We start from the raw sequence: 16,193 nt of genomic DNA on the forward strand, positions 1-16,193 counted from the left end.
TCCCAGGGTTGGGTGGGCCCTCCGGGTGGCCCAGGAGCCTCAGAGCTGACCTAAGTCGTGACTCTCCAAGGTCAGTGCGAGCTATGCTCGGCAGTGTCCAGCTCCCCCTCACCTCTTGGGTCTTCTGTAGGATCTGTTCCAGGAGGATGAGGAAGTGGCCCGGGTCCCTGCTGACCAGCTCCTGTAGGCTCCAGCAGTTCAGACACAGCCCGGCTAGACAGGGGGCAAGTTAGGCCAGTGGTTAGTTTCACTCTCTCTGGCTAGCCACAGGCAGAGCTGTAGAGAAGGGGGTTTATTCCGGAACCCTGCTGTGGAAGAGTATACCTGAATATTTCTTTCTATATTTAGAACTATATTGAGTCTTGGAGAAATGGCATCAGACAAAGCCCACAAGCACCACCAGGACATGGGAAGCCAGACCTGGGGGCACAGGTCTGGAAACCCAGCATTTGGGAAGATGAGGCAGTTGGATCATGAGTTCAGGGGCACCGTAGGCTATGTAGTTCAAGGCTAGCCTGGGCTATATAGTAAGATATACTGAGCAGCACTCACAATGGTGGTAGCAAAAGAAAAAGTACACACGACAACAGGACCCGCTTCTTATCCCTGGCTCTGAGGTCACTCCTCAGCCATCGGGGTTGTTGATCAAAGCTAGGATCCCTTAGAGGTCACAGAACCTGCTGAGACTGGCCCTGCAGCTCTGGCTGTGGCGGTGGCCCCAACGGTTGTTCCTGACCAGCTTTCCTACAGAGGGCGCCAATTCCTACCAGATGCAAGGAAGTTGGGCCAGAGGTAAAACTTGCTAAAGACAAGAGCTCCACCCCACGTCCATCTGTCCATCTGTCCGAGACAGTCATGTGGCTTCCCAAGACTGCTTGGCAGAGGAGCCCAGGACAGGAAGCTCCACTCACTGAGGTGAAGAGCTCTGAGCCCTTGTCACTGGGACTTTCTTAAAGTGCTGGTTCCTGATTTCCCTGCAATCAGCAAGGGCAAACCCCTAAAACTTAAAGAAGTGACCACAGGGACAACAGGGCTGCATCTGTGGGGTAGGGAGTGAGCACAGCAGGGGGTGGGAGGGAACATGGCCTTCACGCAGCTGGTGGTCCACGCTTTTTGTATGGGGTGCTTTTCTAAGCCCTGGAAGCTCCTGGAGGTGTATCCATGTGCCTATAAATTTTTGTCTAGCATGCGTGAGACGTTAGGTGCAACATTTAGCACTGCAAGACAAGGAGAAGAAAAAAAAATCCAACAATAGAAAAAAGCAGTAGTGCAGAGGTCAGATAGTTTCATATTTCTTATTTAATGATTCTTGGCCCCAACACTATGTAAACTTAGGCTGTATCAAAACCTGGGAAGGAAGGAAGAGGAAGAACGCTCTTCACTGACCATCACTGTGTGTCACTGTGGTGTGAGGCTTTCACACGCATTCTCCCTGACTAGGTTCCTGCTTCTAGTCATTCCTCTTTCCATTATCCATTGGGCTCTCACAAGGACAAGTGGATTGTACAAAGTTGTCCAGTCAGTGAGAGTCATGATCCAAATCTATGTAATCCCAAGAGGACAGAGGAAGCTGTCCGCAGAGGTGACATCTGAGTTGAGGCCAGCGTAAGAAGGGCCCGGTTTCCAGGGAAGGGATCCAGGAAGGCAGCATGGAGGTCCTGGATGAAACCTTCATCTGAAGTTCTCGACTGTCTCCCAGTTCTCCAGACCTACCTGACCAGGGAGCAGAACGGCGTCCGAGGCTCAGTCCATGCAAGCATCGCTCCAGAGCGTGCTGGATGCGGTCCTCTGTGCACGTGGTGGCTGCTGGCTGCATCCTGAGTCATTGCCTGCATGGAGAGAGACTCTGGTCAGCTTGTTGGACTCCCTTCCTGGAGAACACTAGGCTAGGTGAGCTCTCAGCCCAGCAGGACTGTAATAAAGCTGGCACTCGCCGCCCACCTGGGTGCTGTAGGCAACTGCACAAGGATGTTCCTGGCTGTCTACAGGGAGGCGGCAGCTTCCAGAAGGTTCATCTGTGTGGCAGGAGAGGACACCCATGGGACAGAAAAGCATGGAGGTGGAGAAAATGAGAGTTCCAGGATGGGAACAGAGCGGGAAATGGGACGTGCCTACTCACCAGGCAGTAGGGAGTGTTGCCAAGTGCCCAGGAAATGCCCAGGGATATCTAGAGAATGGCCAGACCTCAGACATCTGGGCAAGGGACCTCCAGGGGGGAATCAAAACCACATGGGAGGGGTTCTTGTGAATTTCCACACCCATGTCTCCTAGTCCTATAGGGCTGGGGCTGCAGGAGCTCCTTCCACATGCTGTATGCCCCAACACCATTGCTAGGACTAGAACAAGGGTGTGTGGGAGTCTCATCTCACACATTGCCTCACCCTTATCCCATACAACCTCAGCTCAGATGCCCAGGTCCTTTCTGCCTTGAACGTCCACCCAAAGTCCTTGCCCAGCGCCCTTCCACATTTTCCTGAGGCCCAGCTGGCCCAACTAGGGGGCCACAAGGAGGGGACTTTAGGAGCAGTTTTAACACCAGGTGGGAAAATGTGAGTCTCCAATAGGGCTAACCCCATATCTTGGTTCTGGAGAGGGCTCTCTGGGTCCTTCAGAAGCTATGACAGGCAGCTTGGCACAGTGATTAAACCAGGTTGTAGCCTCCGACAGAGGGAGACCCAAACTGGACTCTTAATTTTCGCTAGTCGTGAGATTTATGGCAAATGCCTGAGCTTCCCCCAAACCTCATCTATGAAGTGAAGATGCTGACGGCGCAGATGTCAAGGGGCTGTGGGGAGGACACAGGGCCCCAGCTGAACATCCACTGAGATCTATACCACGCAACCATCTCTGCCACACTCGCCTGCCCTCGGGCATTTATCTCACTGCAGACGCCATCCCTGGGCTTGTCAGGCCAGGCCATCGGGGAACCTGAGGAAGTGTTGGAACAGCCCCGTGGATCAGAGGACCAACCAGGAAACCAGAAGAGGAAGCAGAGGCTCCAGACTGAGCCATGCAAATGACATGCAAAGAGGGACAAAGTCCCCGACCCAGATCCAGATGCCCAGATCTCAGAGTCCTAACCTAGGCAAATCTTCCTGCCTCCCCATCTGTGGGGAGTACAAGCACCCCCTGAAAAGCTCCTTTTGGACTATTCCGCCGATGCCCCTAGAGACGGATGCATCATGAAAGTGGGATAGCTTGGCAGCACCCATGAACCATGCCATCTTCCATTTCCTGACCACCTACTATGTGCCAGGGACAGAGCAGGCAGGCATGAGCTCCTGGGTGGAAGATGTTGACTCTGAAAACCATACAAAGGGGGACTCCTGGAAGATGACATATGCTATGGAGAGTGGATGGCGCTAGGAGAGGGCCAGCCACACCGTAGGTTGTTTAGGGTCTCCAAGAGGGGACTTAGAGCCAGACAGGGGTGCCTAGGGTTAAGTGTGGGGAAGAGAGTTCCAGAAATAGGAGATAGTACTGCCAAGGTCTGGTGTAGGAATGAGCTCGCCAAGGACCTAGACACTGCTGACTAGACAGCTAGACTAGATTAGTGTTGAGACTCTGGGCTTGCCTGGAGCACAGCCTGACCCGAGTTCCATGGCCCAGATGCTGGGCTAGTGAGCTGAGCTAAGAATCCTCACTTACTGTTCATGATCAAGCCCCTAACCGTTATCCTTGGTGATGCCGAGATGCCTCAAGGTATCTGGAAGCCCTTTCCCAACTGCAGCCACATTTGCCTTCAAAGTACATAGAAGCCTCTTCTCCCAGACAGATCAGACAACTTTCTGAGCTTAACTCGGTTTTTCCTTTCTGGGTTGTGCTGGTGCCCGGAGAGGTTGAATGGCCATGGGGTTAACACCTGTGGAGAGCGGCTGATCTCAGTGACAGTCTGGAGCTTGCCCCTATACATCACGTCTCTCAGCCCTGAGCTGACAGCACCTGCTGAAGGACAGCGCCTGCTGCTGCTGGAACAGTAGAAACCTTCATATATACAGACAACTTTAGAGACCCAACCTTAGCCTTTGTCTTCATAGCTGCTCCCATCAATCCCAGGCCAAGTTCATGAGGGAGATGGGAAGCCACCCAACTGGTCCCTTGTGAGGAAGTGGACCATGCCACCAGAAAGAAGACCTGGTAAGGCTGAAGCAGGTCCCCCACCCCCCGCCCCTGAGATTCTCATAATTGAGAATGGCAGGTGTGGGAACTGGCTTCCGACCAGGGTCTACCTGTCCTGGAACACATAACCACGACATCCTATTAAGAGAACCATGACAACTAGTCATGTAGCATAAAACCTAGCATTCTCCATGCTAATGAGGTATCTAGATAGGGTCTGAGTGTTTAGCCAATGAGCTTCCCTTCCTGGGCATCCCTTTCTGCAAACAGTATTTAATACCCGCTTCATCCTGAGTAAGATGTATGCGTTCACATCCACCATGAATAAAGCGGTTTGGACAAGCAAGGACCATCTCCTTCATCAAGGATCACTGCGGGTTGTGGGAGTTGTGGGGAAGGCCATTGTTGGAAAGAACTGTGTCTAAATCTCCAGAGAAGGCTTTCAGCCTCTCTGTACTATAGGCACTCACTCAGAACCAAACCAGATTCTGCCCCGTCCCCAGCTCAGCTATCCCCTTTCTGCCTGGCACAGGGGAAGTGTGGACCATTCTTCTCAGCTATCCCCTTTCTGCCTGGCGTGCACGCGCACGAACCATTTTCAACTCCTCTCAATCCCCAGCTGTGTCTGGGTACCCATGAGATCGAGAATCCATTCCAGTCCCTGCTGTTTCTTGCCTGGAAGAACACAGGCTGGGACCCTTATTGTGGGCTTCATTCTGTCTGTTGCTATTTGAGGTCCGTGCAAACAGCACCAAGACAGTTGCAGCCCCGGGTGAGGTATCTAAAGCAGCATGCTTCCCTGAGCGCTCCGGCATCCCAGTAGCAAGGCAGATATGCAGTCCACTGCCCAACAGTCCTTCCGTTTCCACAAGAGGAATATGGAAGCTAGGGGGGATATGGAGCCTGCTGTAGGCCACCAGGAGCAGGGTATAACTACAGGGAAGTCATACCACTCTCAAGAGCCCAGGGAGCAAGCAGGACTTTCCCCTCTTCCTAGCTGTGGCTGAACCTCAACCCCAAGTTCAGAGTGCTGAATGCCCTGCATTCTAAAGTTCCCTGGAAAGGTAGCTTAGCAGTTCAGAGCAATTGCTGCCCTCGCAGAGGATCTAATTTCAGTTTCCTGCACCCGCACCAAGCAGCTCACAACCACCTGTCGCCCAGCTCCAGGGGGATCCAGACCTTAAAGTTCCAGAAAGCACTTGGACAGTGGCTGCAACCATCTTGGTGCAGTTTGCACAGACCTGAAACAGCAGTGTGTGTGCTCATCACCGTAAGACTGCAAAGGGGGAAAGGGTCATCGACCATTCTGGAAGGTACACATGCCCTCTAACACCAAGGGCTTGAGGGATCTGAAGAGAGTGCCCGAGGATAGGAGTCTCCTACCAGGAGAGGCACCATCAAGTCACACCCAATTCATCAGGAACATTGGCAGGGAACAGGGAAAAGGCAGAGGGACAGCTTGCGAGTCCACTGTGTGGGTAGCGGGACACCAGGAAGACATCTGGGCTTGAGCAGTTTTGTTACTCTACCCGAGTAGGTCACCATCAAGGTGGGAAAACCCAGCATTAAGAGGCAGGAGGCTAGACCACCTCTGTGGGACAATAGTGGGGTAGGAGAAAAAAATGGGCCATTAGTGTCACAGAGGAGTAGAATATCTTGCCTGAGCTTACATAGCTAAGAGTTAGTGTCTTAGTTTGGGTTTTACTGCTGTGAACAGACACTATGACCAAGGCAACTCTTATAAAAACAACATTCAATTGGGGCTGGCTTACAGGTTCAGAGGTTCAGTCCATTATCACCAAGGTAGGAGTATAAGAGCGTCTAGGCAGGCATGGGGCAAGAGGAGTTGAGGGTTCTACATCTTCATCGAAAGGCTGCTAGCAGAATACTGACTTCCAGGCAGTTAGGATAAGGGTCTTAAAGCCCACACCCACAGTGACACACCTACTCCAACAGGGCCACACCTTCTAATAGTGCTACTCCCAGGGCTGTATATACAAACCATCACAGGTAACAAAGCCAGAATGCAAACCTAGGGAGTCTGGGTTCTTAACTCTGCACACACTGTCCCCCAGCAAATCAGATGCAGCTTAGAAAAGAAAGAAAGCCAATGCACATCTCTACTCTAAGGGAAAACTCAATTCCTACAATTTTGCTTGAAGAGGTTGACATTTCGGGTTGCTGGTAATCTTGAGCCCTGACATATCTGTCTACACCAGCTGCCCAGCCCAGCCCGCCTCTTCCAGAAAATAGACCTTCTTATTATTCAGAAGAGGACACTCTGCCCATGGTGGTATTCTGGGCCCTGCCTCCTCAGCCTGAGGGATGGATGGACGTGTGAACTGGGTGTTAAGTCACCCCTCTGCCCAACCCCTGAAAAGACAGACAATCTGGTGTTGCTGGGAGGCCGGTGTGAGTCACCTTTACCTTACACAGTTATAATGCAAGTGTGAGTCACGGGTGAGCCTTCTCAGCCACCACGTTTTCTTCTTCCATGCCTTTGTCCTTACAGGTCTGATACCTGTAAGGACAGCATCCTGTCTGCTGCTAGCTGCCTTCCCCTGTGTCAAGAGCACCCTTCTCCAGTACCTGCTGGTCCATGGCTTCTTTATCCTCCTTCCTGTACACTCTTTGATGTTCCCTGGTTCTAAGGAGACAACCAAGGCCTTCTCTTTAGAAGGGCCAGATATCCTCTGCTCAGGACAGAGTTTCCGATATGCTGGGCTTCCAAGAATTTTGCTGTCATCTAGGTGTTGGTCCGGGCTCTTAGGAGTTAGGACCTGGGGCTGGAGAGATGGCTCAGCGGTTCCCAGTACTGACTTTCCAAAGGACCAGATTTCAACTGCCAACTCTCACATGTGCCTCCCAATCCTCTGTATCTCTAGTTCCATGGATCCAGCAAGCTCTTTCAGCCTTCCTGGGCAACAGGCATGCACGTGGTATACAGACAGATATGTAGACAAAACACCCATAAACATAAAAATAAATAGATGACTATTTTTTTAAGTTGGGACCTACTAAATGCTTGGCCCCTGAGCCCGAGGGAGGTAATGGGTGCAGTAGAGGAGGAGACTCTCGGTGGATTACAGAGATGAGAGAGTAGGGCTGGGCTCAGCTGCAGCCTGTGGGTCAGGTCAGCCTTTGTACTCCATGCCTGTCCCTGCGCGAGGCTCATTTTGGCAGGATGACTCAGTGACATCTGCCATTCCTTATGACTTGTGGGTAGAACCCCATTGGCTCTGGGTAATGGGGTGATAGAAGACAGTGGGATGAGACATTTTTCAAAAGCTTGAGAGGCAAGACCTGCTTCATTCAGTATCCGATGCCCAATCCTGGGATCGCCCTCATTAAGAGGAGCCCCATTGTAAAACTCCAGCTGCTGCCAGGCAGGCTCCAGTGATGGGCAGTGTTGAAACATTAAACAATGGCTTCTTCCTTTTCAAGTTCCTCTTCTGAGCCAGTGCTGAGGGCTGGCTGACTTTACTGGGGCCTCTGAAGACAGGAGGAAGGCTTGCCCTCAGAGATGGTGGAAGTCTGAGTGCAGACTCACTTGCTCGGATGGGGGCTCCCCTCCTGACAGTAGTGAGTCACCTCAACTCTCCCCTCCACGTTCTTTTTGGATTACTTTTCTAATTTTTCCTAGAGTTACTGGAACGGGTTCCTCTGGGTTTCTGACATCATCCCCCTTTATCAAAAGTTCAAAATACATTGGTGAGGACAGGAATTCCCAGGTCATTTTTACAATGATTTCTGAATCTGGGGTCATACGCCCTGTTTTCATGTTGGGTCACTATATTGCCTAAAGTACAGATTCAGATTTGTATTAAACATTTTATGGCAGGGCAGACTACCGTTGCTGAAATAACTGTTTCGGGCACTTACATCAGGTACAGTTACTATGGTGACAGCATTGTGGGGACAGCGGCTGAACGTCTGGCTTGTCTCATTGCACACGATTGCTTGGCTTCGTACTCTGAAGTTCTCGATTTCACATCAATTCTGGCTCAGCTGGGTATTCTGAGAAATGGCAGACCGAGTGTGTGGCTAAGGTGGGAGATCTTATAAGTCATATGTCTTTCAAGAACTACAGCCTTATCAGCGGTAGAGCTCGTGGCTTTTATCCTGGCCTCTTCCCAATATATTATAGAAACCACAAAAAAAAAAAAGGCTGTAACAATCAAAAGAATTAGAGAATATGGTTGGATAGAAATCAATATTTCTCAATTCTTAATCCTTAAATTATGTTCTAGGAGAAAGACCCCACTTATAATATCATCAAGTGACACGAAGATAATAAACTTTTAAAATAAGCAATTTTATGAATAAAACTTTTGAGAGATAGAAAAGATGAGAATGAGTGGAAATATGTATGCACCCTCTCATTATGCAGAAGGATCCAGAACTATATAAAAGCACTGCCTAGATATGGATAATTAAATTGTACAATTCATGGACATGGGGAAAAGGCCCCATCACACTGGATTTGTAGATGGCTTCGGGGCACTACCACTTGTACCAATTATGGCTGAGGCTGGAATAGAACCCGGTGACCAAGGCAACACTGAAGGAAGAGTTTACTTGAGCAATAGTTCCGGAGAGTTAGAGCTTCTAATTGAGGGGACGGCACGGCAGCAAGTGGCAGGCACAGTAGCTGGAGCAGGAAGCTGAGAGTTCACATCTTAACCACGAGCAAGCAGACAGGGCAAACTAGAAGCTGGGGAGGCACTTTACTATCATCATCATCATCATCATCATCTCAAAGACCACCCCTGGTGACATATGTGACTCTCAGGGCTACACAACCTAAACTTCCCAAACAATGCCATCAACCAGGAACTAAGTGTTCAGAAGCTCAAGGTTACAGGGACATGTCTCATTCAAAGCACCACACACCAAAGAATCCTGACCACGAAAGAAAAACCGGGACAAATTAGACCTCAGAGCCAAAACTAAATTAGATCTAAGCACCAAAGTTCTGCATCCAAGGCTCCAGTCAAGAGTGAAATGCCCACAGAACAGAAGGCTTGCCTGTCATTCCGGTGATAAAGGACTAATATTCAGATAGGCAAAGGACTACAGCTCAACCCCATCGCCATCACCGCCCAGATAGACCAAGGACTTGAAGGAATATGCAGGTGGCTCATAAAGACTTGAAAGGTGCTTTTCAGCGCCAATGAGATGGCTCGGTAGGTAAAAGGCACTTGGAACACAAGCAGATGACAGCAGTTCAATCCGTAGAACCTACATCCAGGTAGGAGAAAACACTACACAGCATTGTCCTCTGACCTCCACACACAGGCCGGGATAAGCTGATCCCACATGTATACCCAGTAACACTGGATCCTTTCACTACTCATGACCATGGAAATGCAAACCAATCAAAACTGGGCCACTCCTACCAGTATGGCTACTAATAGAGACAAAACAACAAAGTAAACATTTGGCTGTGAAAAAGTCAGCACCTGAAAAAAAAAAAAAAAAAAAGCCGGGCATGGTGGCGCGCATGCCTGTAATCCCAGCACTTGGGAGGCAGAGGCAGGCAGATTTCTGAGTTTGAGGCCAGCCTGGTCTACAAAGTGAGTTCCAGGACAGCCAGGGCAACACAGAGAAACCCTGTCGTGAAAAAACCAAACCCAAAAAACCAAAAAGAAAAAAAAAAAGATAAAAAGGCAAGACTGACATATGATCCTGCCACTCTGCTTCTGGATAGACGCTCTACATAACATCCACGTTCACAGAGGCAGTGGATACAGCAGCCAAAGATTGGAAGTAACCCAAGTGCCCAAGTGTCCATGGAGAGTTGAATGGACAAACAAGATGTGGTGTGTGTCTGTGTGTCTGTGTGTCTGTGTGTGTGTGTGACTTAGTTTCTCGAAGGAAGGGAATCGTGACACACACTACAATGCAGATGAACCTTGAGCATCTTCTGCTGGGTGCAAGATACTGGCTTTAACTAGAGGAAAGCATGACTGTGCTTGGGTGAGGTACCAGAGCTGTCAGTCAAAGGAATAGCAAGTTGATTATGGTTGCCAAGGGCTGAGGCAAGGAGGTAGGAAGTGGTTAAATGTGTACAGAGACATAAGATGAAAACGAGTTCTGGAGGCAGGTTGCACTACTGGGTGAATGGACTGAGGACTCCAGAACAGGAGTGCGGGTGTGGCTCACCTGGTAAAATGCCGTGACCCTCAGTACCACATAAAGAGGCGTGATAGTGCACAATTACAACCGCAGCATTCAGAAAGCAGAGGCAGGAGGATCACAAGCTCAGAGGCATCCTCAATTACACATCAAGTTTGAAACCAGTTTGAGGATACTATTGTTAAAAAAAAAAATATTTTTAATGCTATTGAATGGTTCATCCAAACAAGGTTAAGATGGTACGTTATATGGTATGTACATTTTACCACAAGTGGAAAAAATAGTTAATTGATATGATATTACACAGAAATGTCAATTCTCCATGAGTTTCAGTCTAGAGTAGTAAGTGATTCTTACCCTTCCTAATGCTGCAAACCCTTTAATATTAGTTCCTCCTATCGTGGTGAGTCCCAACCATAAAAATATTTTCATTGCTACTTTGAAACTGTATTTTTGTTCCAGAACTCAGGAGGCAGAAGCAAGCAGAGATCCATGTTTCAGACCAGCGAGACCAGGTTAACCGGTGCTGCAAAGCGAGGCCCTGTTTCAAAATTTCTATGTGCATTTGTATTTCCCTCTAAACAAAATCACATGCCAACGTGCTAATGACAATTTTCTCCAAGAGGAAAAATTAGACATATTCTTCTCTAATGAATCCATTTTCTAATAATGGATATTTTATACCTGGGTTTTGTTTTGAGACAAGGTTTCAGCTAGCCCAGGCTGGCTTCATAAACTCATATGCAGTCAAGAACGACCATGAACTTTTGTTCTTCCTGCCTCGACCTCCACAGTGTTGGGAGTTCAGTCACATACCATCTCGCCTGGTTTGTGTGGCACTGGGGATCTAGGCCAGGGCTAGGCAAGCCCTCTGCAGCTGGGCTATCCAACCCCTGCATCTTGCTTTTAATCACACGAAGAACAGGTGTTACATCTGTAAAAGAAATGTCTCTTTTGTGTGTATGTTCTTCCCACACAGTGCACCTGGGCATGCCGGACAGTATATGTACCATGAACCTAAGGGACTCTGGAGAGTAGAGGAAGGCAGAGCAGGCAAGGACTTTGGGAACACAGAAGGACGGGAGTGCACAGCAGCAGGCTCCCTGGGTTTTCTTCCTGCTTGCATAGTCTCAACTCAACCGTGAAGAGCTAGCAACTTAGAAAGTCAGTGCATACAGATGGGAAAAGCTGGCCTTTGCCCGGGACGAGGAATGGGGCAGCTCAACAAGACAGGCAGCCTTCAAGCCACAGGGCCTCTGTTCCATCCGAGCTCCACATAGAAAACAAAGCTTCACTGCCACCAGGGATGGCCAGGGCAAAGCTTCCCCTCTGCCACCTACAGAGAGACTCTGCAGACCTCTGCCTGGGGACTGAGAAATCTAAGAAGACGTGCCTTTCATCTTCACAGGGGTCAAGAGCCTCCTCCCTTCCCATGGCGGGTGGCAGAAGGCAGGGGTATCTTGCTTCCATCCCAGATGATAAGCATCCCCATCCCTCCACAGGTGGTGTTAAGGAAAGTCTAGTGCAGAGTCTAGACTCTCCTTGGTAACTTGCAGCAGTGAGGTTATCCTTTCTCCCACCACCTGGGCAACCCTGGAGCATAATGGAGCAGAGGACTGAAGCATCGGATGGAGTAGACAGAAGGACCCACAAAGATCACTAGACAGCTAAACTAGATGAATCAACCAGTTTCAAATTCAGCAAGAGACTTTTTCAAAATAACAACAACAACAACAATAATAATAACAACAACGACCAAGGTGGAAATTGAAAAGCCACATAATGTTAACTCTTGACCTCCACAAGCACACAAACACACTATCAAGTACATATACAACATAACACACACACACACACACATCATCATCATCATCATCATCACCATCATCATCAACAACAACAACAACAACAACACATGTACATAAAAAACAAAACATGTCGCATCAAGAACAATGAAGATCCCAAACTAAATTTTAAAGTCATGCACAGGGCACTGGAGAGAAGAGCCAGTTCTGCAGTTAAGTGTGCTTCCTGATCTTGCAGGGGGGGCCCAACTTCTGTCCCTGGTACCACATGAAGTGGTTCACAACTACCTACACCTCCAGCTCCAGGGAATCTGATGCTCTTTGGCCTTCACAGGCACCTATACCCATGTGTAGAAACCCCCACAAAGACACACTGATAAAATAGGAAATACATCTTTCTAAAAGTCAATAGATGCCACTACTAGGATGCGAGATGTCAAAAAATTTAAAGCATCCAGGGGAAATGCTTCACTGGACAATTATAAACTCCCTAAGCACAGGAAGGAAGGAAAGAAGGAAGGAGGGAGGGAGGAAGGGTATGCAAAGAAAAAGAAGATGAGAGTATTACTAAATGAGTACGTTACAAATGAGAACTAAAGTAACTAAATAAAAGTTCAGGTATGGTGGCACACACCTTTAATTCCAGCACTTGAGATGCAAAAGCAGGCAGAGTCCTGAGTTCTGAGTTCTAGGACAGCCCAGGGCTGCATAGAGAGATCCTGTCTCAAAAAAACAACAAACAAAACCCCTCAATGTGTGGACTCACCAACAGAATAGAGGACAGAGTGGGAGAAACACACAAGTTTGAGCGTTGATACTAACATCACCTATTGATAACAACTGAGACAAAAACAGACTGAAGAGGAGTCTGAGGTGTGGGGGAAGTACTAGGAAGGGGGCGGCTCGAGAGATGGCTTATAGAGCTCTTGCTGCTCTCACAGAGGACCTGGGTTCCGTTCCTAGCACCCACATCAGCTGGTTCATAACTCAGAAATCCCCCTGCCTCTGCCTCCCAAGTGCTGGGATTAAAGGCGTGTGACACCACTGTTCTGCACACTTGTCAACATTTAAAAAAATTTATTAGTTTTATTTTATGTGTGTGAGTGTTTGCCTGCATGTAATGAACCAGGCCAGCATGGTCTATAGAGTGAGTTTCAGGACAGCTAGGGCTACACAGAGAAACCCTATCTTAAAAAAAAAAAAAAAATTGACAAGCTGAAGTTTAAAATTTTTTTCAACTTCTAGTCTTTGACAGAAATTATAAAGTAAGCTAAAAACAAGCCAGAAAAACTAGAAGACAATATTACACGTACCATATACTACACACACACACACACACACACACACAGAGAGAGAGAGAGAGAGAGAGAGAGAGAGAGAGAGAGAGAGAGAGAGAGAGAGAAAATGAGCAAATGATCCCTAGTCCAGAAGTGAGCAGATACTTTAAAAAAGATATACAAGCGGGCAATAAACACATTAAAATGTTGCCAGAACACTTAGTCATCAGAAAACACAGAATTTAAAATCACAATGAAGCAATCTGACACTAGAACATCTAAAATAAACAATAACAGTACCGAGCTGACGAGCACGTGGAACAGCCACACATTGTTTATGGAGTTGTGAAAGGATACAAAGTTGAAAAACAGTTTGGCAAAATTAAACAATCACCTAGCCTTTGACCTAATTAGCCTGTTCCTTCCCACAAAAGGAAGTGAAAGCTGATGTTGACAAGAGACTGGTGCAATACTGTTCATAGAAAGTTTGATTCAAAATAACCTCCCACCTGCACCGCCCTAATCTATCAGCAGAAGGATGGTTTGCTCTTATACAGTGTGTTCCCATAATATAATGTATCCTTACCGAGCCATACCTGGGAGAGGGCTCATGAATGCACGCAGTGACATGGGTGAAACCCAGAAACATGGTTTGTGAAGAAAGGTAAAAAGATAACGGCAGGTGCTTTTTGGCTCCACTTACAAGAAGTTTTAAAATAGACAAAATGAATTAGTGGAGAAATAAATCAAGATTTATTTGTCACTTGGAAGATAACAGCGACATTGCTCCATGAATGGGCATGAGGGAATATTTACTGGCTGATGGTTCAAATCCCGAAGGTTTGGGGTACCCTAGGAGAATCCTAAGACCAGAAGAACTGTATAGGTATCGAGGGATTGCTCCCAGACCCCTTAAATTTTTCCTGCTTTTTCACTGCCCTGAGACACAGTTCAGCCTCCCACACAGTTCTCAAGACCTCCAAGAGCTCCAGGCCCTCCACTCCAGGCTGGTGCAGACTCCTGACTCCACTCTTCTGTCTTGTTTATAGTTTGTATCCTTATTTAGTTATTTTTCTTTTCGTGTACAGATGTTTTGCCTGCATATAAGTCTGTGTACCACTTGTGCCTGGTGCCAGCAGAGGCTAAAGGAGGGCCTCCTGTCTCTTGGAACTGGAGTTACAGATGGTTGTGAGCTGTCTTGTGGGTCCTTGGAAATTAACCAAAGTCCTCCAAAAGTGTAGTTGGTGCTTCTAGCTGCTGAGTCATCTCTCAGCCATATCTTTAAAAATTACACGCTTGTGAGTGTGCATCTACCACAGTGCATGTGAGAAGATCAGAGGACAGCTAATAACAGTCACATCTCTCCCTGTACCATGTGTGTCCCCGGGTTGAACCCCAGGTTTGGTGACAAGTGTCACTTCCCACTCAGCTACCTTACTGACCCTCAGTTTATTGCATTAAGGTAGGTCTTCTGACCTCCAGGCTGGTCAACGGCCATTCTCCACATTATCCACAGCCTCTCTGCTTCCCCAGTGACTACAGCACAATTGTCTGTTTCCATTTCTGGCCACAGGGGACTGTCCACTGTGTTAGTGGTTCTGACTCCATAACCTGGCATGGGGCCTGGACTGAATCTCCTTGTACAATAAGTATATAAACCAAAGCTCCACCCAAATATGTACCCATGAGCATATGAGCAATAGGGGATATTCCTCAGGCCTGAGGGGAAATCACACCGACTACAACACCCCAGTGACTCAGTCTGCAGAGATGTTGATTAGGTCAGTTCTGGACACCCACAGTGAGGGCACGTTGCCTGGAAGGCCAGCTTCCTCCTTTTTCCCTTCAGCTAAAGGCCAAAGAAAGAGGTTCAGGTCAGAACCCAAACTTCCTAAGAACCACCCTCAAGACCAGAGCATGAAAACATGACCTATTCTTGGCTCCCCACCCCTTGGCCTCCTCCCCACACTAAGAGAGCAGCCACCATGCTGATAACAGAGAACAACTCTAAACTCCTAGATGCCCCACCCGGATGGAGTTCCCGTGGGATTCTAGTTGATACTTTTAAAATTCTTTGTTTTTTCCTTTTTAAAAAAAATAAAACATTTCTTCTTTTAAAGATCTATTTCTAGGGGCTAGAGAGACAGCTCAGTGGTTAAGAGCACTGGCTGCTCTTCCAGAGGTCCTGAGTTCAATTCCCAGCAACCACATGGTGGCTCACAGCCATCTTTGATGGGATCTGATGCGTTCTTCTTGTATGTCCAAAGAGAGTGATGACAGTGTACTTACATACATATAATAAATAAATATAAAGAACTGTTTCTTTTTATTTGTATGAAGTGTTTTGCTTGCGTTGTATATACAAACACCAACCTACACTAACTTCAACCACTTCATTAGTCAGGTGGTATCTTTCTTCACCACTTCAAATTTAATGGTGCCGCAGGTATTGATCTGACAGAATCCCAAACCAGACCTGGTGCCAGGCCGACCCTGGATCCACTTCCTGCTGGCCACATAGGCCTCTATGACCTCTGTGGGGAAGGCCTGCCGTGAGTGCTTTCCTTTTCTTTCTTTTTTTTTTCCTGCCTCTCAAGTGCTGGGATTAAAGGCATGCGCCACCACTGCCCCACAGGACTGCCTACACCTGGTTGAGCCAGCTAGTCTAATGGTGAAATGTGACCCTCGCTGTGGTAAATGTACACACAGTCTGTTGTCTGTTGTCTGTTGTATCATTGTAATTTAGCTCCCAAAATATGTCAATGTTGCCATCACTGAGACCAAGCTCTAACTCTAGTTAATGGATTGGTACCCCACTAGCTGTAAGGATGATACTTCCAGTTTTCCACTTCAG

The 16,193-nt window shown here is 47.9% G+C and overlaps 1 protein-coding gene across 3 annotated transcripts in view; it reads right to left on the reverse strand.

Moving 5' to 3' along the window:
- Pik3r5 (phosphoinositide-3-kinase regulatory subunit 5) overlaps positions 1–16,193 on the reverse strand; it is a 64,509-nt gene that overhangs the window by 21,922 nt on the left and 26,394 nt on the right. For 2 of the 3 annotated variants that reach the window (XM_052194124.1, XM_052194122.1), the window contains exons 2-3: positions 1,714–1,829; positions 113–213 (exon numbers count right to left, since the gene is read on the reverse strand). In XM_052194124.1, the coding sequence (XP_052050084.1) occupies positions 113–213; positions 1,714–1,816 (204 nt within the window). In that variant the 5' untranslated portion in view covers positions 1,817–1,829. Of the gene's footprint in view, positions 1–112; positions 214–1,713; positions 1,830–8,001; positions 8,137–16,193 lie in introns of all 3 variants that reach the window. The other variant, XM_052194123.1, reaches the window with a different exon arrangement.

Source organism: Apodemus sylvaticus, chromosome 10, assembly GCF_947179515.1.
Source record: "Apodemus sylvaticus chromosome 10, mApoSyl1.1, whole genome shotgun sequence".
Classification (NCBI taxonomy): Eukaryota; Metazoa; Chordata; class Mammalia; order Rodentia; family Muridae; genus Apodemus; species Apodemus sylvaticus.